General features: G+C 40.4%; 1 protein-coding gene across 1 annotated transcript; it reads right to left on the reverse strand.

Moving 5' to 3' along the window:
- Window positions 1-16,553: 16,553 nt before the first annotated feature.
- On the reverse strand, window positions 16,554-25,303 carry NPFFR2 (neuropeptide FF receptor 2). Its single transcript, XM_004695902.2, has 4 exons — window positions 25,170-25,303; window positions 21,185-21,519; window positions 18,482-18,581; window positions 16,554-17,358 (listed from the first exon to the last, which is right to left on the reverse strand). The coding sequence occupies exons 2-4, from the start codon at window positions 21,510-21,512 to the stop codon at window positions 16,629-16,631; spliced, it is 1,158 nt and encodes a 385-aa protein (XP_004695959.2). The 5' UTR covers window positions 21,513-21,519; window positions 25,170-25,303; the 3' UTR covers window positions 16,554-16,628.
- Window positions 25,304-27,355: the final 2,052 nt, after the last annotated feature.

Genomic DNA, 27,355 nt, shown 5'->3' on the forward strand with positions numbered 1-27,355 from the left:
GAGAGACCAGGAGCTAACAGGAAGAGTGATGATTCACTAATACACGGGGCTAGGAGGCTGCTAGCCTCTGGGCCCCCAGGCCTCCCTGCCTGCCCTGACCTGATTGCCTCAATACAAATGCTGTAGAAAGATTATTAAAGGCCTGAAAAAACCCTGCAAGCTCCAGGACTCTCCTTCACCTTTGTCTGCCCAGAGCATAGAGAAACTGCCCTGTGCCTTCCTGGCGCTGCACTAACCTACCCCAGCCTCCCAAACCTGCCTGCGGGGCCAGGACTGAGGTTTAGTTTTTAACCTGGTTAGATGGTAGCCCCGGCAACGAGGCCAGGCAGACGCTGTGCACTGGTTACCTGTTTGAACTGCAGAAAGGCAACCTTTCTCAGGCTTGGCTCCGTCCATCACTTCAGACCTAAATGATCTTGGTGACCTCTACAGATTCAGTTTTCTTGTAAACGGAGACAGAACTACAAGACGACATCATTATGTAAGTGCCCTGAGAAGTGAGATTATATAAGAAAAACTGTTAGTACAGGACATACATAGTAGCTCGCAATAAATACTGAATATCACCATCATCCTTCTGTTGTCCCCAGCCTTCTCCCCCATTTCCTCCTCCCCTGCCTGTGCTCCCTTTTTCTCCTCCTCCTTCTATTCCTCCCCCTACTTCCTCCCTGCACTTCCTCCCTCCACTTCCTTGTATTTCTCCCAGATTCCCTAGGTATGACTGTACTGCCCTTTGTATGCAGGTTTTCCCCCTCTCTGATCATTGGCCAGCTGATTGTGTTATGCCGGAATGAGATGCACTACCCTCCCCCCCCCAAAAAAAAAAGCAAGCCACACCACTAATCACAAGAGGAAACTGTATGCAAGCTCGAGCTTGGGCCCAACCGCACACCAGAGGCACCTGGGTGCCAGGAAGTGCCCAAAACAAAGGGAAGAGCATTATATAGTCCCTTTTTGGCGCGCAGGCCTCGGAACAAAGGGGTAGCTAGTGATCGGTTTGGCTGACCTTTACATGGCTTCCTAAATATGATGAGGTTGGCTTTCGGCCAAGGCGATTGGCCCCTACACTTTATCTATACAGGAATGCACAAGAATGCAGGTTCCACCCAGTGGGGAATAGAAACTTCTCCTGGAATGTCGGTTTTAAGAACATGGCACTGATTATGTGTTTCAATTGTTGATCTCCAGAAAGGACCTTTAGACATTAATGGCCATAGCACACTGCATGGAATAGATTTTACAGGAATTGGATCTCCTACAAATTTACAGGCTTGTGGTAACATTAAGGCACTGCAATATATCTGTAAGACCACTAAGGTCGCCTTACGAGTGGAGAGCCTTGCCGTGTGCTCAGTGTGCAAACACATTTCTAGTCTGGATAATATAATTCTGATGCTCTGCATCCTTGGACCATTTAATCCATACATTTGAGGAATAGTAGGATTCAGAGTTAGTCATCAAGTACAATCTCATTTGTAAATACATACAATGTGTTTGCTAATTTAGGAGGCAGCAGTGAAGGAGAAAAAGAGCTTACCGACTCAAATTTCTATTATCTGCTTGCCCTCCATTAGCGGCAATGTTCCTACTATCTTTGTTTCTATTCACAATCAACTGGTACAGCTCATAAGCACCAAAAGCATTCACTTCTCAGTTTATGGAAGATAAATTGATTAAGCTAGGCAAGGCAGAGAACTCTAACCTGGGGCTTGTGAAGTATTGGATTTATATGGCATTTAATTTACAAGACAAAATAAGTATGGCGCTGAAGGAGGAAGTTAAGAAATGGGTGTATGCAATCAGGTAGGAACAGGGTGCTCACCCCCAAAGTCCATTTATCGGCCTGATTGAAAAAAAACCCAGGAGGGTGACCCTTCCCATTCAATTAAAAATGGAATGTCCCAAACACCAACATAATAAATAGCGCAATAACAATGGACCAAAGCTGGTTTCTAAAATATGCTTCTGTAATGTGGGAAAATTCGGTGACTGTGACAGCCTCAGCAACGCCGTGGGCCCAGCCAATCAGCAAGAGACACAATGCAGACACCAAAGGCCAAATTGACGCAAGCTCTGCAGCTCTTGTCAACTGCAGAGGAGAAAAGAGACTTCCTAAAAGATGGGGAGGGACCTCTGCTGCTAGCTTGTGTTACAACTCCCCTTTTTGTATAGTCATAGTATCAAAAACATTCTGAGCAACCATTAGCTTACAACTGGGTTGCCTTAGCCTCATAAAATGGCTGCCTGGCTCGTGGAAGATACATGCTGTCCTAGGGCATAAAATTCCTCTGTCTCCTGAGACAGAAAACAAGCCCAGGAGATAAGACCCCCAGGCCATAAAGACTCATGGGCAGTTGCCTAACATTGTTTTAGCAGGGTTGCTTAATGTATGGCTGTATAAATTCCACTGAAATTAGCCTTTCCTTAAACAGTCACTAACTACTCTCTGCCAGCCTTATATTAGCCATTAGCCTTTCTTTAGACAATCACTAGACCGCTAACACAAAATTTATTCTTTTCCTAGACCCCTAACAACCCTTTGCCTAACATCAAATTCATCCTTTTCCAAGACCCCTTGTCCTTTGATTTATAGTTAACCATCTGTATACATGACTGCTATCAAAAATGTGTATAATTTAGTATACCATGAAAGGTCAAGAAAGAATGCATTGTTCCTCCTTAAAAAGTTTAATGGTAGGGCTCTCCCTGGTGGCGCAATGGGATAAAGCAACACATCATGAAGCTCTCCGAAGTCACTACAGCACAAGTTCAATCCCGGCCAGGGAGCTGACCCACATGGCATGGCAGACCTCTCTTGATCCACCTACTGCTCCCCTCAGCAGTGTATTTTGTCAGTCTGCCTGTTGTGCTCCCCACTCTGTCTCTGGTGAATCATCTCACCTACCACACCTGTGGCCTCTGCCCCAGTTCTGGAAGCATAAATAAATAAATCTTAAAAAAAAAAAAAGTGTAATGGTAAACTCATCATTATACCTTATACCTCACCTTATGCATTATTGTAATTAACTACTTGCTGCACAGTATCAATAAAGACCTGCTGAGAACTGAGGAGGAGACCCTTTCCCCCAAAATTGACTCCTGTGTCTCTCGCAGTCCCTCTCCCTCACCAATGCTATTTCCACCCTCAAAGATCCTGCCCTGCTATTTGTTGCTGCTGGTCTGTAACACCAAGTGCCCACGATGCCTATACAAGCACCTGCTGCTCGTAGCTTCATTGGCTACCCACTGGAGACCCCTTTCTGCTAGGTAGCTTTCCTGTCCTTCTTCCTATCTACCAATAAATCTCTTGCTTTCTGTTATTCTTGTCTCAAAGTTGAATTATTTCCATGACAAAAACAAGACCAGAGGAAAAACCCACCTGGGACCCTAAGACTCCAGGCCTGCTCCCTAAAACCCTGATTCAGTGCTTGATATCTATCAAGAACAAGATGCCAGACAAGTTATAGCAGATAATGCTATCAAAACTGAACATTTATACAGAATCCAATTACTAACCCTTTTGGAAGTGTTACAAAAAATAAAGAGGGAGCTGTACCTTTTCCCCAAAAAATAAATAAGAAACAACTATTATTTTTAGCCATGACAGTAGTGATAAAGAGTACAGATGGCAAAAGCCATTAACCATGTTCAGAATGTCACTAACAATTAAGGCAAATGTTTTTGTTTACTTAAATGGGAGGGTTTTGCTTCTTTTTTATAATTGATGTGACATGAATTACTAGATTATAGCTTCAGTGGTGTATCATTATCCATGTTGAGAGACTATACAAGTTGATCACAGAAAGTATGATTCCATCTTCACCACACTGCTGACCTGTGTACTCAGCCAGTCACCCCTTCCACTTTTGGTTATTTCTCTGCTTACGATTTCAAAACCTCTATTAAAAAAAAAAAAAAAGAGCCCAAACTTTTCTCACCAGTAGGTGAATGAAGTTCAGTTTGTGTTACCGCTTGAAACCCAATATTTCACGTAAAATTATCTAAGATTTCTAGCTCCAGGGAATAATTGTTTTCTTCCAAATTAATTTATTGGGAAATCTAATTAAACTGCATTTCAAATTTTTCTGTTGCTCAGAAAATTCTGTCTGGCTCATTACTTGTTTCTCCCAAATAGTCTCGCTTTACCCAGAGCTGCGACCCAAAAGAGAGCGCCCCGATCTGAGCTAGTCCCTTTAAGCACAAGCATTTTAGTTCTGTTCTCCATGGTAATTGTGTGGAAGTGAGAGGTCATCTCGTTCTGAAAAACGACCGAGTCACCCTCTATTGTGAATTTTCTACAATAAAAAGAAGAGCTGGCAGAGCTCCTCCCTGCTTTTAAGATCTCCTCCCTGCTTTTAAGATCGGCTGAATGTGGTTAAGTACATATTTACTGCACACAACTGAGTTAATTTAACGTATGGTAGTTGTGGTACATAAGCAAAGCAAAAAAAGAATGATATTAGCATGGGGGTTAGTAAGAAACTTTCCTTGAAGACATCCCTTATGAACAGGAGGCAAAATGACCGCACACAAATACAGATCAAAAAAGTTTAGTATAACTGAAAAAAGACTGCCCTTCTTTTTTAAAAAATTCTTTTTTTCTTCAAGCATGTTTTTGTATGACAGCTGACAAATTTGCATGAAAACGTTGAAAAGATGAAAAATGGATCGTGACCAAATTGTAGGAGTAGTAGGTTTTGTTTCTGTGAATGGCATTTCAGAGCATTCATGGACTTGCTGAAACTGTGTACATTTTGTGGATACAGATACTTTTTGACATGGGACTTCATTGTATTCATCAGTTTAATAAACGTGCTGTGGAGGGCCTCCCTCATGGTGCAATATCAAGCTACTGTCAGCCACTGCAGCACGAGTTCGATACCTGGCCAGGGAGCTCTTCTTCACCTCCTAATACTCTTGAGAATACAAACCAGAATGTCCAAAAATCACATCACCTTCACCTAAGATTGTCAGAATAGTTTAATAATATACACTAAGCATGACACCAAAAAGTACCACATGGAACTGTCCAGAGCTGTGACAAAACAAAGAACGCCTCATTTGAGTGTTGTCCCTTTAACTGCAAGCATTTTAGCTCCTTTCTTCATGGTAATAGTGTAGAAGTCAGAGGTCACCTCAAGGCAGTGAACACTTCTAAAAGTGTGCTCGGAAACACAACTGCCAACTTATGACAAATCCTCCTCTCCACCTCCCCGCCCCCCAATCATGTTTCACACTACCAAGTCCACCTGCTGTTCTTGCAAGATAAGCAAAAAAAAAAAAGAAGAAGAGAGAGAGAGAGAGAAGACCAACAGGACAGCTGGGTTCGGAAGAGTCACATTTTTCTGTAGAAGCTAAATGATTAGATTTGGTTGACATCAATTCTACCACCTGGAGGCTGTTACTATAGATCTTAAAAAGCGGTGATGGCAGCTAGAAGATTGTTAGTGATAAATGATAGATGAAGTTTTTAGAAGATGAGTTTTAAGTCTTCAGCAATCAACAGGATATGAAGAATATAGGAGATGGAATTGCTCAGCAGATTCTTGGCCTCATAGCACCTTGTATTAAGTATTAAAATGGACCCACTTCATTATACATTACATATAATATAAAAATATAAATTTAAAAAATTTATCACATTATTTTGAATCCTTCCCAGATCGCCCTTTGGGGTCTTGTGTTTATGCCTAGAAGACCCACCTGAAGCACTGGTAACCTGCTTAGGAGACAAGCTGGTTTCCTCTGGGAAATGACTCTCCTTTTGGAAATTTCATAAAGGAAAACTTAATCTTGGAGGATATTCCTAAACTGACATTTGTTGTTTAAAAATAAGGATTAATGAACAACAGTTTATTCTGTTGCTGGGTGAGATGAGTTTAAGCACATGACTTGTGTTCGTTCTCTCCTGAAAGCCTCAGAAATTAGGTTTTTATTTAAGCTCACATATACTTCACTTTAAGCTGCAACTTCCCTCAGGCAAGACGATGCCTGTTGAAAGGCCACAGATGAGTAATACACAATCATACAACTCATTTCTGGTCAAATGTTCTATTGCTTTAAATTTGAAGGTGTGACACAGAGCTGTCAGCAATAGTTTTTGAATCTGAGTTATGGTTTGCGTTCCAGTTTCTGATGGCTCATCATTTACACAAAGGAGAACAAATCAAATGAAGAAAAACTATACTTTCTCTCACATACACATTCCCATTGCATCAAGGACAAATAAACATCATGGTAATAATTATGAAAGCATGCATCTCAGTTGCCCAGGAGAGTTTATAAAATATCTTATCAAGTGAATCTCCTGTATGCCTCTTCTTAAGCCAAGTGATAAAGGTAACACTTGAGAGAATTCTAATTATATTTATTCATTTATTTATAGAACATTCAAAACAAGAGTTAATACAAGGTGTTAAGGCATTGTTGATATATTTACAATGACAAGATACATGATTGAAAGGTTTTACTTGGTTAAAGTTATGAATAGACTGCCTGTGGCCTCAGGCGGTGAGCTCTATGGCTCTTACACCCACGGTCCAGCAGAGGCCTACTCAAACTCCTACCACTGGCCCCTTTTCCTATTTGGTGTGATTGTAGCTCTAGTGACCACCTGAAGGAACTCTAGTACATTTACTCATCCCTGCCTCTTTGGAATACAGCCTTATCACCACCTTAGGGGCACAGATTCTGAGTCAGATGACCGCAGGCAGCCTCTTTCTCAGTTCTTGTCTTCAGCGAGGAAAGAATATCAATATCAAAACCAAAGTTACAGAAAAGCAAGAGATTTATTGAAAGGCAGGAAGAAGGACAGGAAAGTTCTCTGAGCAGAGAGAGGTCCTGAATAGGTAGTCTCCATGTTGTGTCTCTTGCTGATTGGCTGGGCCCACGGGCCTCTAGTCTATCAAGGCCCTCTGAGTTTGCCCACATTACCTGGCTTATACTTCCAAAACTAGCTTTTGTCCATTGCTTTAGCACTGTGTTATTGTGTTGGTGAAAGTTCCACTCTTTACTGTGTTAGAGGGGAGATGCCCTCCTGGTTCAACTGATTGTTTCGCAATCAGGCTGATAGCTGGACTTAGGAACTTGCAGCAGCCTGTACCCATTTTCTAATTTCCTCCATCAGAAGTACAGATTATCTGGACTTGCCCTGGTGACATAGGTTCTGACTCAAAAGAGTGGGTCCTTTCCCGGCTGGGGAAAGAATCCATCTGTGCTACTATAAAAAAGGCACGGAGCTTCCATTCCCCTTCCAGGTGTGCCATTTCCCCCAACTCATGTGTTTACCAACCCAGGACGTCCCCACATCCTGGGTTTTTATAAGGCTTCATTACTTAGTTATGATTGATTAATTTATTTGCGACTAGCAATCCAACACAACTTCCAGGCTCCCCTCTCTGGAGGTCAAAGGGCAGGGACTGGAATTTCCAACCTTCTAATCACATAGTTTCCCTGACAACCGGCCCCCACCCTCAGGTGGTTTCCAAAGAGTGGTCCTTCATTATCATGATAAGAAGCATCATTAAGAATTTCACACTTGGGCTTTGAGGGAAGCTATGAATTGTGAACGAAAACCAAATGTATATGAAAAGATATCTTTCATGTAAATCATAATTTTGCATTAAAATGTGATTTCATAAATTATAATTAATAAAAATTTTACTTACTTCAAGGTGTAAGTTAGAAAGTGTGCTAGAAAATTATTACCGAAGTTTTCCTTTCATTTATCTTGTATAGTGAAGAAATATGTTGGATGTGAATTGTATGGTATAGTATTTACCAGTTTCTCAATAGTTAAAGAAAAATACTTGTTTCTGTTGATTGTTGAATCCTACTAAAATCACTCTTTAGAGCCCTCCCTGGTGGCTCAACCAGTTAAAGCACGGCACTATGAAGCTATCTGCAACCACTGCAGCACAAGTTCGATTCCCCGCTAGGGAGGTGACCCACATGGAATGGCAGAACTCTCCTGACCAGCCCTTTTCTGCTCTCCTCAGCTGTGTATTTCAGTTAACCTGATTGTTCTGCTCCCCACTCTGTCTCTGGTGAATCCTTTCATCACCCCTGCACCTCTAGCCTGTACCCCAGTTCTGTATGTATAAATAAATAATAATTACATCTTTAAAAATAATAATAACATACTTCACTCCTTTGGGGATGGCTCAGTCTCTGACAGAAATGGCGTCTATCACTCTTCCAGGTGCCTCCAACACTTGATAGTTAATTCAGAGCAAACAGGTGACAGGTCAAACAATGCATGCACATGTAAATTCCTAAACTATGCAGGATCTCTTTGCACCCATCAGTCCCCATCAGTTGTGGCAGGTGATGGATGTGCTGCTAACGCCCCTTGTAAACAATGATACAGGTGTACGCAGACTCTCCAATTTGGCTTGCGCACATGGGAGAAATCTCTGGTTCTCAAAGAATCTGCTGCCAAAGCAAAATTGGCCCATAGCCATAACACCTGGGCCCTTGGCTAATGTTAAGTGCTCACATAGTCTGCTCCTACTTTAAGAAGCTCCTTTTCCACTCACTCATATCTCTCAAGGCAGTTATATCTTAAGTTCTTCTTATTATTACTTGCTCAGAATTCTATCTATTGGCTAGTGTGTTTTACCTTTTGTAGGGGAACCATTAGGCTCATGTTCAAAAGAAACATTTTCCCTGTTCAGATTTGTTGATTGGTCAAAATTACCACCTATCTGGGGTCCTCCCTGTTGTCGCTGCGTGTTAGGATGCAGCATTGCAAGCGAGCTGCTGTCTCTTCAGTGCCAGTTCGATCCCCACCCCAGAGGTGATCCACATGGCGTGGCAGCTGGCTCCTGACCCGCCCGCTGTCCCCCCTCAGCCGTGTACTTCGTCGATCTGCCTGTTCTGCTCCCCACTCTATCTCTGGTGAAGCCTCTCACCAGCCCTTAACCTCTGGCTTATATCTCAGTTCTGTATACATAAGTAAATTAATTTAAAAAAATTACCACCTATCTGTAATACATTAAAGTGTAGATATTATCCAAGTAATATAATTTTTTAAGCCTAGTAACATTAACACCAGTCTTTAGGAAAGTGCCCATACTGGCAACAGTTTTTTGTTTGTACAGTACTTGTACTGTCCATCGACAGGCAGGAAGGTGGAGCTGAGCAGAGAAGAAAAGAATCTGGAGAGGAGACTGAAGAGGAAGGAAGCAGGATGGAGATCAGAAGGTGACTTGAGGGAGCCACATGGAGCAGAGAGGCATGTGAAGAAACTGCGATTATTTCTTCTTGGTCCTGAACTGCTTGAAACAGATGGGGTGAGAGACCCAGGGGGAGTTTGACTATGGCAGCTTTTACCTTGATTCTGACATTGCTCTTTCCCTCCCAGACTTGTTTGGCCATTTGTGACCCTTTTCTATGGGTCCCACCAGAAGGTGCTTTAGATTTGTGTCTGGCTTTTGGGACTTGTTTTGGGCCAATCCCTTTTGGGTGGACTTTTACCCACGAAGGGACCGAAGGGACCGGTAACTTTGGTGTTTGATTTAGAAACTATATTGTCTTTTCTGTATTGCACACTAATTGTATTAAAATTCCTTTCCATTTAAGCCCTTATTTCTTGTCTTGGTGGGGGCAGATGGCAGAACCTATTTCGAGCAGGCAGGTTTGGGGGCTTAGGGGTGCTCCTCTCTCCCTGCCCTGTAACAAGATCACCTATAACTAACTAGTCACAAAGAAACTGGTGAGTTTCTCTAATTACAGAAAAAGAAGGTCTATTTCCCTGAGGCATGAATCCACTTCCACTGCCTTGCACATCCTGGCCTTGAAGTCGGAGTCCCACTTTATATCTGTTCCCTTTCTCCTTAATAAACTTTTTCTAAACAAATTTTCTTCTTCTCACTTGCTTGCCTGAGCATCTACAGAGGTTCTGCTGCGGCTTTGTGAGATACCAACCCACGGTGGTCCAGTGGCGGGGCTCAACGCTGCCCCTTCAGCCTGAGAACTGTTCCTGGCTAGAGATTAGGCCTGAAAACCTGACATTTCAGTATCATTATCTCTTGTTGAAAAGCAAAAATCCCTTGTGAGCTAAGGTGTTGGGTTTCCTGTACTTCATACTATCTGAATATTAGAGCAGAAAAAACTGGGAGATGATCTGTTCTGCTAATTTCAGTTGTGCTGCCTGGAGGTGGGAGGCCCACTGTGATGTTGTTTCTTGGAGTTAATGCGGGGTACTTGGGTTGACTCTGGAGAAGTTTTCACAGAGCTCCTGTTTATGCAGCTTGACACAGAGACAGCAGTTAAATTTAAAGAGCGGGTTTATTCTGGAAAAAGACAAAGGAGTAAAAGACACTTGCATAGACAAAAGTGGGCAGGAAGAGCTGTCCTGAAAGGGACAGTTTTGCTAAGAGAGGCCTGCATGGATGCAGGTAGGTGGCCTCAGGAGAGCGCCCTCTGCTGAGGGAGGTCAGTGCAGAGAAGTCCGGCCTGGTGCGGATCAAGGTCAGGCAGGAGGCTGCTGCCCTGCAGGGGGAGCGAGCAGGTGGAAAGCAGCGGCATAGTCACTGGTGGGCAGATGACTACTACCCCGTTGCTGGTGCAGAGACTGCACTGATATAGAAACTTCTCTCTGGGAGGAGCTCACTCCCTTGTGAGCCTAGGTTTGTTGATTTTGAATAGAATCTGAAAGGGATAAGAGATCTCACCACAGGCTCAATCTCCATATCTTTATCTTTCACCTTTTGGGTCTTGATAGACACAACCTACAGCAGACAGCTACCTGCTTGGATCTTCCCCTCTGTAATCCAGGCATTGGCTCCTGAGGGTCTTGATTTCTCTGGCTGTGTTAATGGCTGTGCTCATCCTTCTATCCCCAACTCCCTGCTGAGTCAGTGTTGTGATGCCTCCTTTCTATACCTTCCTCCATCAACTGGAGCATGTGAAGTAGTAGAAAGGGGGGTGAGACAAGGCTAAAAACCTCATGCCACTTCATGAGTAAAATGCTTTTTTGGTTTGTGTTATTCTTTGATACTACCATTGGTTGAAAAGCTTTATAATTAAAAAAAAGTAGGAAGGCCCTCCCTGGTGATGCAATGGGTTAAAGCACAGCACTATGAAGCTATCACAGCCACTGCAGCAGCAGTTTGACCCACATGGCACAGCAGAGCTCTTCTGACCCACCCACTGCTCCCCTCAGCAGTGTATTTCAGTCAGTCTGCCTGTTCTGATGCCCAGTCTGTCTCTGGTGAATCCTCTCACCCCCCCGAACCTCTGGCCTGCACCCAGTGCTGTATGCATAAATAAGTAAATCTTAAAAAGAGAGAGAGAGAGAATGATATGTAACAGGTGAGTCCACTTACTGGTTCAAACTAAAAAAAAAAAAGGAGGAAAGCCACACATTTTGTCATTTCAATGATCAAAACCTGAGCGTCCATGATCAGTACTTTATGTTCTAGGTTCAATAATGAATTCACAGCATTTCTGAGAAAAAAAAATCACTAGCAACACTACTAACTTTATAGAGTGAAATGGGATAAAAACCAGTATGGTAACTTTAACTATTAATTGCCTATCACATTGGTATTTATTTACTTATTTTTAAAGATAAAGATATATTTATTTATGCATATAGGAGCTGGGGTGCAGGCCAGAGATGCAGGGGGTGAAAGGATTCATCAGAGACAGAGTGGGGAGCAGAGCAGGCAGATTGACTGAAATACACTGCCTGGGGATTGAACCTGTGCTGCAGTGGCTCCATCTTAACCCCTTGCACCACCAAGGAGGTCCTTGGGGTTTATTTCTAGATGAGTACTCAAGAATACAATGGGAGCAATTCACATAATACCTGCATGGATCCAAACACACTGCAGCTAATGCAATGAGCTCAAGAATGAAAAGGCAATTGTTTGCAAATACCAAAGGCTCAGCAAGAGAGCACAAAATAGAGTCCATATTGTTACCCCTCCCTTTGTTTACCCCAGCTCTTCTAGGTCTTTTAGATTTGCATACTAATGAGCTTACATATACAGTATTTCCCCTAAATTTTTAATTAACCTGGATTCTTTCTTTAGTTTGAAGGAAAGGAGAAAATAAGATGGAGATCTGCTCAGCACAACGATGACCCATCCTGACATGGTGGCAGGCACCAGGCAGTCTGGCTGTGAGATACCCTCAGTGCCACACTGAAATGCCACAGGCAACAGAAACTAGCAAGGGAACATTGCTGTCCATGCCTCATGTCCCCCACTCCCGCCCCATGCCTATAGTAGACTATGGCTATTTTCATGTTTAGAGAAAAGGATAAACAAGGCCTCTCTCCCTCCACCTAGAGCCTATATTTGGAATCATGGTTTGAGATGTGTGTGACTCTCAGGGTGCTAGTGAACCCAAGGCAGAGTAGAAACAAGTGTGTCTGACCTCTGGGGCAACCGGACACTCTCTTCCCATGTGGGTCACCTCCTTAGCCTGGGATCGAACTCATGCTGTAGTAGCTTCAGGGTGCTTCATAGTATTGCCCATTTAACCTGTCAAAACACCAGGGAGGGCCCTGGTCCCTCTCTTTCTCAACAGTGGTTAGTGGGCAATGCTGAAGAAACATTCAGGAGATAACATGCACAGAGAAGTTTACAATTGTGAAATTTTACAAAGTTTTGTTCCGAAATTAGCTTTTATGCATAATTCAATTTTGTACATGTTTATATGCTATATGCTCAGAGCAGATGGATGAATAAAGGAATACAAATTGTGTAAACAAGCTTACAAATTCACTAGCGAAACAATAAAACCCATGGCTGGTGAAGAAACAAAGTATGACAGCATATGATTAGAGTCTAATCTATCTGCTGCATGTTGACCCAGGCTGTCGGAATCCACAAGCGGGATGGGTCATTTGTTTCTGAGTTTCTCAGGAGACTTCAGACTAAACTCGATTTGAGAGGAATGTTGTGATTGTGGTGCTGTGAAAAGGAGAACATGTGCCCAGGGTATACTGAATTTAAACTGAAAGAAATCATTATTTCCCACCAAGCATTGCGGGGCCCAAAGCTTGAAGAAAAGCTAAGAGAGAGAGGGAAGAGCACAAAGGGCTGTGGTGATAGTTCCCAGATGCGGTGGTGGTGGAAGAACTGGGGGACCACACTGAGGGGGAGATCAAATACATACAGAAATGAACAACAATGTAAAGAAACAGATGTATAAATTTATTAAAAAAAAAAAAAAAAGTAAGGGAGCCTGGACTAAAGGCAGAACCAAAAACCTTGCAAGACATAGCTGGCAGCACTGTGAAGGAGGAATGTTCACTAGAAACCGTCATCAATGGAAACAGCGGAAAACAGTGAAATGACAGCTCTTTCTTCATTCTCCTACTTGATAGCAGCGATGTAAAGAGATGATGAACTTAGTATACTTTTGTTTGCAAAAGCAGTAAAACAAAAGAGTAGCGACTTGAGAAAACTCTCCATTACTCCTATTCATCTCTACTCACACATGACGGAATCGGGGGTAAAATTGGGTAAACCATAGTATTAAATCAATAAGCTGTCCACTCAACTGATGGCTAACTTACCTCTTGTGTAGTGTCCTTCGATCTTAATTTTGTCCTTTGTCAATAAAACAATACTTTCTGTCAGAGCAACCTATTTCACCACCCACCTGAAATTAAGAAGTGAAGCAAGACAACTTCTAGTTAACCCCTCCACCCCACACACACACAGAAAACACAGAAAAGAGCTTCTGAGGCTCTTTATTGTCTTATCCCAAAATTCTCATCAAGTGTTGAGATGACCAAGATGTAAGTAAATCTATTACCTTGTCAATCGCAAATGACATTGGTGCAAACAATACCAAATGCACATGTTTTACTAAAAGAGGCAATGTGTGTAGGACACATACAAGAGATGAAAGTCTTTGAGTAGATGAGAAGGACAGTTAGGGCAGAAATGGAATGTTTGCCTGCGTTTAGGTAATTTTCAGAGGGGTAATGGAACTAAAATTGGTAAATTCTGTGGTCATTGCATGTCGTGGATCTTTTCTGGTCCTCTTAAATTTGCCTGTAAAATATTAAACAAGATTACTAACATAATGGCTACTCTGCATATATTCTAATGTTCAAAAAAAAATTTGCATGACTTTTCTACTTTTTTTTTTTTTGCTAGCAGATACCATATCATGTGCAAATAAAGGCATATAAAGGAATAAAAGAGCTGTACTCTTTAGAGAAAAACTTAATTTGCTTTTAGACTGGACTAAGCTGAACATGGAAGAAGTAAGCTTCAGAAAATAGGTCACCAGCAGATGGAGTTGCCTCATACATCTCAATGCATGCAGACCTTGGGCTTTTGAACATACTGGGGAGTTATGAATAATTTAATAGGAATGGATTGATTGAATACGTGTCTTCAAAAGGTATTTGTAGAAGATATTGGAAAGAAAGTAAATCAGATTTGGTATGTCTTTGATAATCTCATTTTAATTCACATTGTAAAATCAATAATTTTCCCACCTTGAGAAAGTACAATAAATCTATTCTGTTCAAGCTGCTTCCTTCTACCAAAAGTACAGCAGATACTTTGCAATTTTTAAAAAAGATTTATTTATTTGTGCATACAGAACTGGGATACAGGCCACAGGTGCAGGAGTGGTGAGAGGATTCGCCAGAGACAGAGCAGGGAGCAGAATAGGCAGATCGACAATGTACACTGCTGAGGGAAGCAGCGGACAAGATAGGAGAGGTCTGCTAAGTCATGTGGATCACCTCCGGGGCAAAGATAGAACTCCCATTGAAATGGCTGTGACCAGCTTGTAGTGCTGCATCTTAACCTTTTGCTCCACCAGGGAGAAGCCAAGATAAGCAGATAGGAATGAAGCAAACACAATTCACAAATTACCATAGTCAAGGCTGACCATCTATATCTGGTTGGAGCTTAGAAAACACATTGTGTCAAGAGATGCAACCAAGACAGGAAGCAGGTTATTGTGAGTTTTAAAAGTCTCATGTATTTAACAGGCATTTATTTTTATAAAGGAGAGCAAATCAGTCATATATTCAGGAAGATGACTAAGATGTCTGCCAATTAGAACTGGAAGACAGAAGACTAAAATCAAGACAGCATTCAGGAGGGCTACATTTGCAACCATTAGGAAGACATAATGAGGTGTCGATGGCAATGAGAGACAGACAGATGATAGGTAAAAGTATGGGACTTAGTTATGATGAGTTTCGTTGCTGGTAGAATGTGAGGATGCCCATCAGAAAGTGACCATCTCTAATAAATAATCGACAACATCTAAGTGAACCAACTGCAAATAGAATTTCAATAAAACCTGGGTAGAAGATGAAATTCTAAACCTAGAAGTCCCCTCTGTCCACAGGAAATATCACATGTATATTCAAAGTTCACACACTCAATTCAACTATAAACTCAAGGATTTTTTTAAAAGTCCATACTATAAAAAGCTTTTAACTTCAACCCCATAAGTGACTGAAAAAAAAACAAACATAGATTTATTTTTTATTTGCCAAATTATTTGTTATTTTATAATTCCCAATTTTCTGGCAACTTACCCTAGAATAAAAACTATCATTTGCAACTGTTATTATTACATAATTGTAAATAGCAGAACCCAATTATCTTTCTGACAGTAGTAATAATTTACTAATCCAGTAGGAGTGCTGGATTTAAATGTTGTGCCCAGTAGGAAATCGGGAATAATTGGTCTTGCTCTGAACAAGCTTTATTGGAGTCTTATGTTTATTGAACATCTCTAGTTAATCACTTCAGATACGAGCTGTCATTCTGCCAAGTGCTGCTGCTTCTTTAATAAAGAAACAGAAAACGATTTGCTTCTTTATGTCACAAATTCTATGAAAGCAGGGGTCAAGTTGGGATTCTGAATCAACTCTGTAAGCAACATGAGTTCAGTGAGTGCATAAGCTTCACTTACAGAAATACTAAAAAGTAAACCATAATTATTTGGGAACAAGGTTATGATTTGAACAACTTTAACTATCTCTTTAAAAGAGAAATAAGTCAATCTTTAAATACAAAGAAATACAGAGTTCCTGTATAATGTTATATATCTTACTTATAAGAAAGCCACATACATTTGAAAGCAGAAGATAAATTATGTTGTCTAAAATTTTAAGTCCAAAAGCAAAAGGAGAACTGATATATTTTACTTCATGCAAAAACTGCCCATTAGTCACCATTTGGTGAAAACGGGTGTGTGCATGTGTGCGCTTAGGTATATGCAGCCACCGACCTAATACATGCGTTTTTCTCAGACACAAAGGGCTAGGTTGGAAAAAGTCAGGCTAAAGACTATTTCTATTAAATGAATTTAAATAAGACAAACATGTATGAGTCACTGTACATATTTTATATATCACAGGTTGGTGGTGAATATAATGTTCATTTACTTCTCTTTTCCAGAGAGGGCTTTCAGTTCAGGTTTTCTTTATAATATTCTTAGAAACTTGCAGTAACAGTCCCCCTTCTCCCCCCCCCCCAAAAAAAAAGCAACAGTATTTAACACAGTAGAGGAAATCATCACATTATCTCTTTTTCAACCTTATTATGATTGGGAGCTTCTACTTCTTTCAACATTACTTCCTGTTTGGCGTTTTCAGCACTTTTCTTCTAAAGCAAATTTTCCCCATGCTAGTCTTGAAATGTAGTTTTGTGGGGCAACTGATGAGCTGAACTTATGACCACATTGCTTTTAGCTCTTAAGACATAGATTTCCTTAGGCTTTGCTCTTTTTTTACAGAGCTGCAGATGAAAAGCATCTTGGAAGCCTCGGTGAAAATTCTCATTGAAGAAGCCATAAATGATGGGGTTGACGCTGCTGTTGCAAAAGGCCAGCCAGTGTGCAAAAGGGTAGATGTAGATGTTGACGACCCGCAGCTCATTTGAAGACAGGTCAGCGTAGTCTGAGAGCATCATCAGCGTCCACAAGGGCAACCAGGAGAGAATGAAAAGCAGGGCCACTATCAGCAGCATCTTAATCACCTTCTGCTTCTTCTTGGCAATGTGCCACTGCTCCTGGCCATGTTTGCCCATGTGGGGCACTGTCTTGCAGAGTGAGAGCCCAATCCTGCCATACATGATGACAATGAGGGCCAGGGGGGCCAGGTAGATGTTGGCAAACAGCACAGTGGTATAGATCTTTCTCATCTCCTGGTTCGGCCAGTCTTCGCGGCACCAGTAGACAGGGCTGGTTTCGTTCTGGGAGCTGAGTTTCACTCGGTAGTATTTTTCTTCCTCTATGTGTAACATGATTGCAGATGGAGACATAATGGTGATGGCCAGGACCCAGATGATCACAATAATGGCAAACGCTGTGTTAATAGTGAGCTTTGGCTTAAAAGGGTAAATGACACACCGGAACCTGTAAAGACAAGTGTGGGTGAGGACAGCTCTTCACTCTGAGTCATGAATTAAATTTAATTTCCACATTCTCCTCAAAAATATGGAATGTTATGATTCTTGGTCGAAAGACTTGCCTTGTTGTTTATTGTATCTGACATGAGATGAATTTCAACATAAAATATGACTAAGTGGGCTATATCATACACTTATTAATAAAAGGAATAGTTTTAGTTAGCATATACTGATGGATTCTTTTCCATTGGTTGGCATCAATTGTCGCTTAAAGCTTCCTCACTTAAAAAATGGGGGGAAATTGCCCATAATTATCTACTAGTATTTTCTTTTTCCCTGATGACAACAATTCCATGGCATTTCATGCTTTTTTAGCTCTCCCTCGCCCTCTCACCCACTCCCCCTCTCTCATCTATCTCACACATGGCGTGTGTGTGTCTCTGTGTAGCTACAGGCTGGTTACTGCTTGTTTCCTTTTGGACCTTTTTCTTCACTTAGTCATTGTTCAATTTCTCTCTCCGTTCCAGTTATCACTGCATTACTATATGGTGTGTCCTCACCCATCCGAGCCACTCAAGTTTCTTAATTGCTTTCTTTTCTCTAGTCTAAAACAAATCTGAGTTATTTCTACCTTTTCCCCCCTCAAATGAAAATAGTCATTATTCCCTTGTCTTAAGGGACCTCAGTAGCTCCCTGTTAATTTCAAGACAACATATAAACTACTTCAAATGAAAGACAGTCCCATGAAAAGTCAACTTCTTGGCTTTTTCTATGACCTAATATTCCATTCCACCCTTCTGTGTTCCAGAAATCTGAGATGCCAACTTATGTTGTTTAACTCATGAAGTCTTTGGTAACTTGTTTGGGCAGCCTGAAATAATTATGAATTAACTGTCCCTAGTTATTCAATTTTAAAATATGGAAATTAGATTAACTTTCTTACTAAAATACACACACACACACACACACACACACACACCTTGTTCTTGAAGGTGCAATAGCTATTATTTGTAAAATATACAATTTTGACAGTTATACCCAATCTAGTAGATTATACACTTTTCCACAGTCAAGTAGATTAGTTGTGGACATGGCTATTTTTCTGGATTCAGATTTTAGGGCTAACTCACCTATCCACTGCTATTGCAACTAACGTAAAAACTGAAGCTGCAACTGATATTCCCTGGACCAAGCCACTGATCTTGCACATTGTGCTTCCAAATGGCCATCCTGAAAGAGAAATGGAAGAGTCAGTCTTTGAAAATATCATATTAAAAAAAATACTACTGAAAATATGAATAAGAAGGCATAAAAGAATACTGAGGCAACTGTGTTCTAAATAACAGCCAGAGGACAGAGCGCCCCACTATTTTCACTAGTACTGCCAGTGTTCCCTTTTTCAGTACACTAATAATGATTTCACAACTTAGTTAAAACATTCTTGGTATTGTAATAAGTTCTTTGCCTCTGTTAAGATATCTACTTCCCTTAACTTTTTGACAAGGTGATGCCACATAAATATCATGTATCTTGACACAAAATTAGTTAGCAGCATATTAAGGATTTAAACCCCAGTCATAGGGTACAATGCATTAATCCACATGCAATACTGCCCTTCAAACAAATAAAACCAGCCAATGGTTTTCTAATATGGAAGTGTACTCCATGTATTATGAAGAATCTGGAGTTACATGTAGAATAATGTTACTAAACAAATATATATATATACTTTAATAAGACAATTTACCTTAGAGGTACATTGCTGTGGCTGAATGTTTGTGCTCCATCCCAACCCCAAATTCATATATTGAAGCCTTAAACCTCCAATGTGGTGATATTTGGAGGTGGGGCTTTAAAAAGCAATTAGGTGTAGACTAGACTATGAGGGTAGATGTATGAGAGTTCTATCTTTTTAAATAGAAAACATTTTTTTCTCTATCACCTGATTTGAAATATCCTGAGCCTAAATAATCCAAGTGTACAAAAAATGTATATATATATTATTTATCCGAACCATCTTAACAGTCAATGACTCTGCTAACTAGAAACCAGACAAAGAATGTCTTTTCAGTCCTATAATATGTTTGGATATCAGGATATCATGGTAGCATTCTTCAACAAAAATGCAAAAGAGATATGCAGCCATTGATTGAAAATGGAAGAATAACCATGTGATTTATCTCATATCCCTCACTAAACTCCACTGAAATAACAGCACGAGGACAAAAAATATATATAAATCTGCAGAAACTGAGGTGGTGGATACTATTGAATGTGATGCTGGAAAAACAACATGATTGGCTGAATTGTGTATAAATGGAGTAAGATGGAACTGGCTTTTCCCCAAGGCAGTAGAAGAGTGGGGGTCACTCACTCAGGTGGTGTAAGCACAGGGACTCTGGACTCTGAGTCACCAGGAAGGTGGCCTGGGTGTCATGATGGCGCAGAAGGAATAAGGACAGAGTGCAAGATGGCTGGACAAAGACCCTTTCAGCAGCCAGCCTTAGATCCCTATGGAAGATACAGGGTTTCCTTTGGGGGAAGTAATCTGCCCAAGAACACTGGGGAGAATATTTTAACAGTTGTGGATTCCTAGCAAATGACTTATACAGCAGAGCTGAGGGTGGCCTTATCCTCAACTGCCAGGCTACACAGTACCTCACTTTAAAACACAAGCAGCTAAGTAACAGTTGACATGAGAGAAACCTCAAATAGAAAAACAAGATGAAAATAGGAAGAAACAAACTTAGGAGGAAATCAATGTGAATTAGGAAGGTGAAACTTAATATCAAATAATAATAATTATTATTATTACTAATAATAGCAGGATTACAACACATTTTATCCATGAAATGTGCATGACTGTATAAGGAACACGTAGAAAATAAAAATAGCTCAATTAATGTAAAATATGATAACAGAAATTAAGAACTTCATGTAAACTTTGGGGAAAAAAAGTTGAGAAAATCTTTGAAAGTAGAATTAGGGGTAGAAAATGGAAAATAATTCTCAAAGGGCAACACAAAACATCCGATATCTGATTGCTACATTTAAAAAGGAAAAAAAAAAAGGAGGGCCCTCGCTGGTGACACTACCATGAAGCATTGCAAGCTAGTGGCAGCCACTTCAGTGCAAATTAGATTCCTTGCCCTGGAGGTGACCACATGGCGTGGCAGACCTCTCCTGACCTGCCTGCTGCTCCCATCAGACAACCTGCCTGTTCTGCTCCCCACTCTGTCTTTGGTGAAGACTCTCACGGTCCCTGCACCTCTGACTTGTACACCCCATTTCTGTATGAATACAAATAAACTTTTTTTTTAAAAAAAAAAGGAAAACAGAAGAGCACTTCACAAAATAGTTTTCCAGACTGAAAGGTCTTCATTCTTTGACTGAAGGATCTTAGTTTGTGTCCTGCATAGTAAATGAAAAATAAAAAGATTTATCCGAGCATAACTGCCTGAAACTCTGAACACTAGGACAAAGAGAAGCCCCAAGCATTTTCAATAAGAAAAACAAAATAGAAATCATAAGTAAAAGCAGCATGAGTCAACTGCCATTAGGTTTTGAGCAATAAGACCAGGCCTCTAAACTGTAACAACAGGAATTTTTGATGGAAATAGATTATAGTTAGTTGTATACATTTATTTTCTGACAACTTATACATCTATTTATTTTCTTTCTCCTCTTTTAGAAAGTAGACCTCATGGGGGATGTATGTGCAGCAATTCTTAGACCCTCATAAGTATTTGTGAATGCGTGGAGGACCCTCCGGTGGCTATGGGAGTATGTGACATTTTCTCCCCTCATCTCACAGTGCACACAGGTCAACATACCTGCTATGATATTGTCCAGCAACGTGATGGGCATACAGAATATTCCAACTAGTAAATCACTTATTGCTAGGTTCAAGATGAAGAGATTAGTGACTGTATGCATATGTTTGTTCCTCATTACAATAAAACAAACCACCGTGTTTCCCACCATGCACAGGAAGAAGATCAGAAAGTAGGAAATAATGAAGACTGCCGCCACTTGAGGCTGGTGAAGATAGTAGTTCACAAAGGTAATATTTATGTCTGAGGAACGATACTGCTTTGTGTCATTAACACTCCAAGTGTGATGCCAGGCTGCTGAAGAGTTGGAGTCCTGTTTGTCACTCATTATGGACCTAAACGAAGGACAGCAGGAAAGAAAAAGCTTCATTAGAAACTGGTAGAGGCCCTCCCTGGTGGCACAGTGGGTTAAAGCACAGCACTAAGAAGCTAAAGCCACTTCCGCATGAGTTCAATCCCCACCTCAGAGGTGGTCCACATGGCAGGCAGACCTCTCCTGACCCTCCCACTGCTCCCCTCAGCAGTGTACTTCATCAGTCTACCTGTTCTGCTCTCCACTGTCTCTGGTGAATCCTCTCACCGCCCCTGCACCTCTGGCCTGTACCCCAGTTCTGTATGCATAAGTAAATAAACTTAAAAAAAAACCAAAACTGGTAGAACATTAAGTAAGCTCAGTTCCTGAATTTAAGGAGGATCTTTTTTAAACGATAAGACATTTTGATAAGCTTTGTGTAATAATCCATAAATTCATTAGGAATTGTCATAAATAAGGCTTTCAAATTACTGGCATTTCATTTGTGCTATCAACACCAATGGTTATTATATTTTATTTCCTCGATATGCTCTATATTTACTTTTTTTTGCTTATACCCTCTATATATTTGCAAAGTTTCAAGGGAAAGTTTAGAAGGGAATCCTTCCAAAGCTTCCCTTCCTCCTGATTCATCTCTCTCTTTTTAGACTAATTTACAAGCCTGTAGCTCTCCTGATAATTTAAAAATGAAGTGTGTATACTTCTACTTAACCCGAAAGATGTTAAACAGGAGTGTCCTGCTTGTTCTGCTTTGATTCAGTTCACTGAACACAACTGACCCCTGACAAGAGGCTGACTTGCATTCATGGTTTTTCTTGTAAACAGGTGGTAGAAAACTATAGTATCAATAAATACAACAGAATACTATAAACAGATTTTCTCTTCCTTATGAAGCAAGTCACAACAGGCTACTACTTAAATATTTTCAGAATCAAAAGTTATGCATGAATTTTTGACTGAGCAGTGGCTAGTGCTCCTAACTACCATGTTGATAAAGAGTCAACTGTATTCTGTTTATCCTCTTTTGTATGCAGAAATAACTACCATGCAGTTAATATCATTGAACAGGTCTTGTCTATTTGATTTGGTTTCACTTAGAATAATTCCATTCACAGTGGTACTCAATTTAGAATATGTATATCTTAATGTAGACTTTTCCACCAAGTTTGTGTGTCAGAGGCCCCCACCCCAAAATTTCATATTTTATGATTTGCCTGATAGGCTCATAGGACTGGCATATATAGTATGTCCACAGCTAATATTTATAATAAATAATAATATTTATTATTATTAATATTTATTATAGCAAGAGGATACACAGCAAAAGCAGCAAATAAAAAGTCACATGGGGTAAACTCTGCAGGAAACCAGGTACAGACAAGCATAGGAGAGTCCGTCCCTCCCATCACCCCCACCCCAATGGAGTCACACAAGCCTGCTTAATATTTCCAGAAATGAGTCTGACAAGCACAGGAGTTGTGAGGAGACACTCACTGGAGACTCACGGAGAGTAATTCTTCCTTGCATGTAGCAAAATGCCACCACTGCTAGATTCCACATGAACTGTAGGCAGAGTGACTCCCACCATTTGAGCAGAGTTTACAGCAGTCTAGGGAATGGTTTATTATATAAGTTTTTGGATCCTAACTCAGCATCAACCTTGCCAACACACCTCTAACGTTAACAACCTCAGACCTGCTTGTCAACTCCGTATTGCATTGAAAATTGGTTGGGCAGAGGTCTTATGTGACATTAAATGCAAGTGAATTTGGCAATGCATTTATAAAAAAGAACTCCCCTAGGCCTATTTTTGTAGTATTTTCTTGGACTTTGAACTACTAAGGATGCATTTAAAAGGGTCTCTACAAGTGGATAATTAGACCCTAAATTTCAGAATATCAAGGCATTTAGTAAACTATCATTTTGAATGCTTTCAGTCTTTCACCAAGTACACAATTCTATATAATGGGGAGCATATTTAATCCTTGCAGATATCACATACACACTGAGATATTTATTTTTCAATTCTGACACTTTAGATAGTTCTCTCTGCATATTTTTTAGTTTGCAACTACATTAACCTTATTTTCCTTCTGACTTAGAAGTTCAAGAGGAGTTAAGGACTATAGTGACTCATGATATACAGAGACAGGCTGATGAACCCAGCTGAAATTTAAGGACCAGTCAAATACATTGAAATCCTGGAATTACATGAACTACAGCAACTACACACATTACTGAAATCATAAAAAAACAAAGTCTGCCAGAAAGCAAGAGTCTTAAAGAAAAACTAGGCTTTGACAGAGGGTTCTTATCTATTGTTAAGAATCCTACTGGCTCCTATTTACAAAAATCCCAGAAATATGACTGAATTTGACAGTTGCTACAGGATTTGAGGAGTATAGTGAAGCAGGAAGTTTACTAGGTCTTTATGAATTGAGTGCTCAGATAATATTTTATATATCTAGTACTGGAGTCAACAGCAAAGGTGAAATGGTTCAATGAGGAGTTCTTGTGTTTGTAGCACAAAAGCTGTCCAAGCGAGCTGGTCCTAATAAGCATCTGAGAGACAACCGAGGGCTTGTTACTGAGTAGGTCAAAATTCGCCAGCATAGAAGGGCACCAGAAAATTCTGAGATTGGGAAAAACAAGTCTGCCTTGGATGATGTGAGAGACCACATAGAGATCAAGCAACATAGCACAAGTTCACTCATTGATAGGAAGTGGAATATTAAAGAGCAGACTTTGGGAGGTGGGTAAGTGCATAGAAAGGACTCACTGTGTGTAAGAGCACCTTGCTTCACCTACTGCAGGACAGACAATCAAGTCCCCTCAGGACATCTTCAACTATGTTACCCTATCTAAGTGTTTTTTTTTCCAGCAAAGGCAAAGAGGGCTGACTGTTTCTGAAGTTTGTGTAGTAAATGTCACACTGCTGTTTAAAAATCAGCAGCAATACCCCACAGATGGGGAAGGCTTGATGAAGAAGATGAGGGCAAAAATACATTGTGGAAAAAGCTGAGAACTGTTCGTATAACCTTTGCTCTAACCACTGGCTGTGCAAATAGTTCAGAGAATGTGCACCTGTTTAAAAAAACTACTGGGGAAATTTAAAGAATTAAAATGTGTAATGTACAAAAGCACCAGAAATAATCAGCTATTGGCTCAAAAGGAAATTGGAAAGATAAGGCAGATGCTTAGCCAGATGTCTAGATAGAATTCATTATCTGGTCCCTGAAGTGAGCAGGTGTTTGCACACTCAAACCATGTACTTGCGGGCTTCTGCTGATCTGAGATAGTACTTCTCATCTACTTGACTGGAATCTAAATTAAGCTTAGTGATTTCCAGAATTAAGAACAGTATTTTAATTGACTACATTTTATTTTAAAATAAGTTTTTTCCTTCATAAAAATTATTTGAAGTAACTTTGTTCTGTCCCTATCAGGAAAGTCTGTCTTTATCTGCTCACGCCAGGTATCCAGTATGAGCTGTGAATGATTAATAACTGACTTTCAACAGCACCCCCATGAAAATTCAACAAAAGCCCTGGAGACACCTTCCCACGATGGCTGAGCTCAGTCTTCACATGCAGCATCCCTGACTGCAAAGTTAGCAAGTGATGCTCACAGTAGTTCTTGCAAATCAGGCAACACAAGCCAGAGGCTGCATACCACGGGGCCCAGAGAGTGATGGTCGCCGGACGTCAGCTGTGGGAGCTTCCCAGTGGTGGAGATCAAGAATTATTTTCTTCTCAATAGCCTTCAGAGAATTAACTTTCTGGTGAACATGGTTTTATGCAATTGCTTTCATCACTTATTCGTTAACAGATAATTGAAAAAGGGAAATCTCTACAAGATGCTAAAATATAAAAGAAAATGTAAAAGGCAAAATTACAAAACTATAATTGTTGTATTCACTTTGGCATAAAAGAATTAGATGAATAAATGAGTAGGTGAATAAACAACTAAGCAAGCACACATTTATAAATATGTAAATATATATGTATATATATATTTTATCTCCCTCAAATTCATCTGCCCTTAAATGTCAAAACTGGTTATTTTCATTAGAGACATAAATAAGAAAATAAAAATAGGATATTGTATGAAAAAAAGAGTAAAATAACATACTACTCAGATCACAAACTAGACAGGCAGCTCCCCCAAAATTCACACACTGACTGAGTGGAAAATACTCACAACAAATACAGAAGTGCTTGCTTTATTTTACCTACTCTCAGAGATAAATGTTTACATTGACACCTGTTTAAAAATGGCTAAGGTCCTGGCCCAAACACTGGTAAATCGGCTCCCTCTCTTATCATCCAGGAGACTTAAAAACTAGATTGAGTTGCTTATGCTAAATACCACATCACCAAACTGGGCCTCAGTTGCCATCTAAGTTCTCTGAGAAATGTAATCTTAAACTAGTCAGACCCTCATCCCGGCCAGAGACCTGCCTGAGACCTGCCATGTGCTGGGAGGTGTAACCTGGCAACGATCAACTGCTTTTTGCCAAAGGACTCCTTGTCCTCCAGCCTGTGCAGGGTCTCGCCTTTGCAGCTCGCTGGCGACCCTTTCTATCTGGTAGGCCCTTTCTATCTGCTGCCCAAACCGCTGAATCAAGCCAATAGAATCTTCAAATTTTTCTCAGTTGAATTTTGTTTTTTAACTAGGGATGCAATGGTAAGAATAGGTCCTTCTCATGCCAGATTCTGGGCCTCACAAATTCCCCATTGCTTTCGCCTTTGTGGCAAAACCAAAAATTAAAACCCTCTCACACTGAACTTGAAACAGCATTTATTTAGTTATTTTTAGGTTCTTAGCCATGGGTACTATGAAGAGACATTTTCTTCTGGGGAAATGCCTTTTTATCTGGTGAAAACTGCTCTTACCTTTGCATTCAATTTTCTCTGTTCCACCAAGCCTGGCCACAGGCTTCCTTCTATCCTCAGGCTAGGGAGAATTCTCAAATTCCTGTTAGTTTATTATTCAGAAAGTTGGTTTATATCTCTGAATCTTCTTCTAGATCCTCTAACAGTGCCCTCACTCATCATAACTGAAGAAAGTTTATGCAAACAAAACAATCAATTCTAATGAGTTAATTCCTAGCAGTCTAAACAACAGCAAAACTTCAAGTTTTGCTTGATTCTTCTGGTTATATTCTTAGCGAGTCTGTCTGCTTCTGCAGCAGTCTCTAAGAAGGAAGCAGTATAAAATCGAGGGAAAGATTTTGGTATTTTTTTTATATATATATAACAGTTTATTTTTACATCATTTTGTACATTTTTTTTCTTTTTTTTCCTTCTTTTTTTCCATCTCAATTGTAATCCCCGCAGGTATATTGTTTTTATTTTAGTTTATTTTTAAAGAAAGATTTATTTATTCATGCATACAGAATTGGGGGACAGGCCAGTGGTGAGAGAGTGAGAGGCAGAGTGGGGAGCAGAACAGGCAGAGGTACTGAAATACACTGCTGAGGGAGCAGTGGGCGGGTCAGGAGAGGTCTGCCGTGCCATGTGGGTCACCTCCCTGGCCGGGATGGAACTCACGTTGCAGTGGCTGTGATACGTTCATAGTGCTTTGCTTTAACCCACTACGCCACCAGGGAGGGCCCTATTTTGTTTTTATTTATTTCCCATTTTTATATCTTCCCACTACACATTAACAAAGTATCCAAAACCAGGATTTTTTAGTAAAGCAATTCACTAAATCTTTCACAGGTTCTAATCAGATGTCTCGCAAACTGTAGTACATCTCTTAGCCACTCCAGTGCTCAAGGATGTGCATTAAAAATTGAATTCCTAAAAGTTGTCCTTTACCTTAGGGAATAATCCACACATCAGAATACTCACGCT

This window comes from Condylura cristata, unplaced genomic scaffold, assembly GCF_000260355.1.
Source record: "Condylura cristata isolate star-nosed mole 26May11 unplaced genomic scaffold, ConCri1.0 scaffold00012, whole genome shotgun sequence".
Taxonomy (NCBI): domain Eukaryota; kingdom Metazoa; phylum Chordata; class Mammalia; order Eulipotyphla; family Talpidae; genus Condylura; species Condylura cristata.

Coding starts and splice junctions, on each gene's coding strand:
- NPFFR2 (XM_004695902.2), bottom strand. CDS start 21,512: ATGAGTGACAAACAGGACTCCAACTCTTCAGCAGCCTGGCATCACACT. Junction 18,582..21,184: donor GCTGGACAATATCATAGCAG/GTATGTTGACCT, acceptor TTTCTCTTTCAG/GATGGCCATTTGGAAGCACA. Junction 17,359..18,481: donor GTTGCAATAGCAGTGGATAG/GTGAGTTAGCCC, acceptor TTGTCTTTACAG/GTTCCGGTGTGTCATTTACC.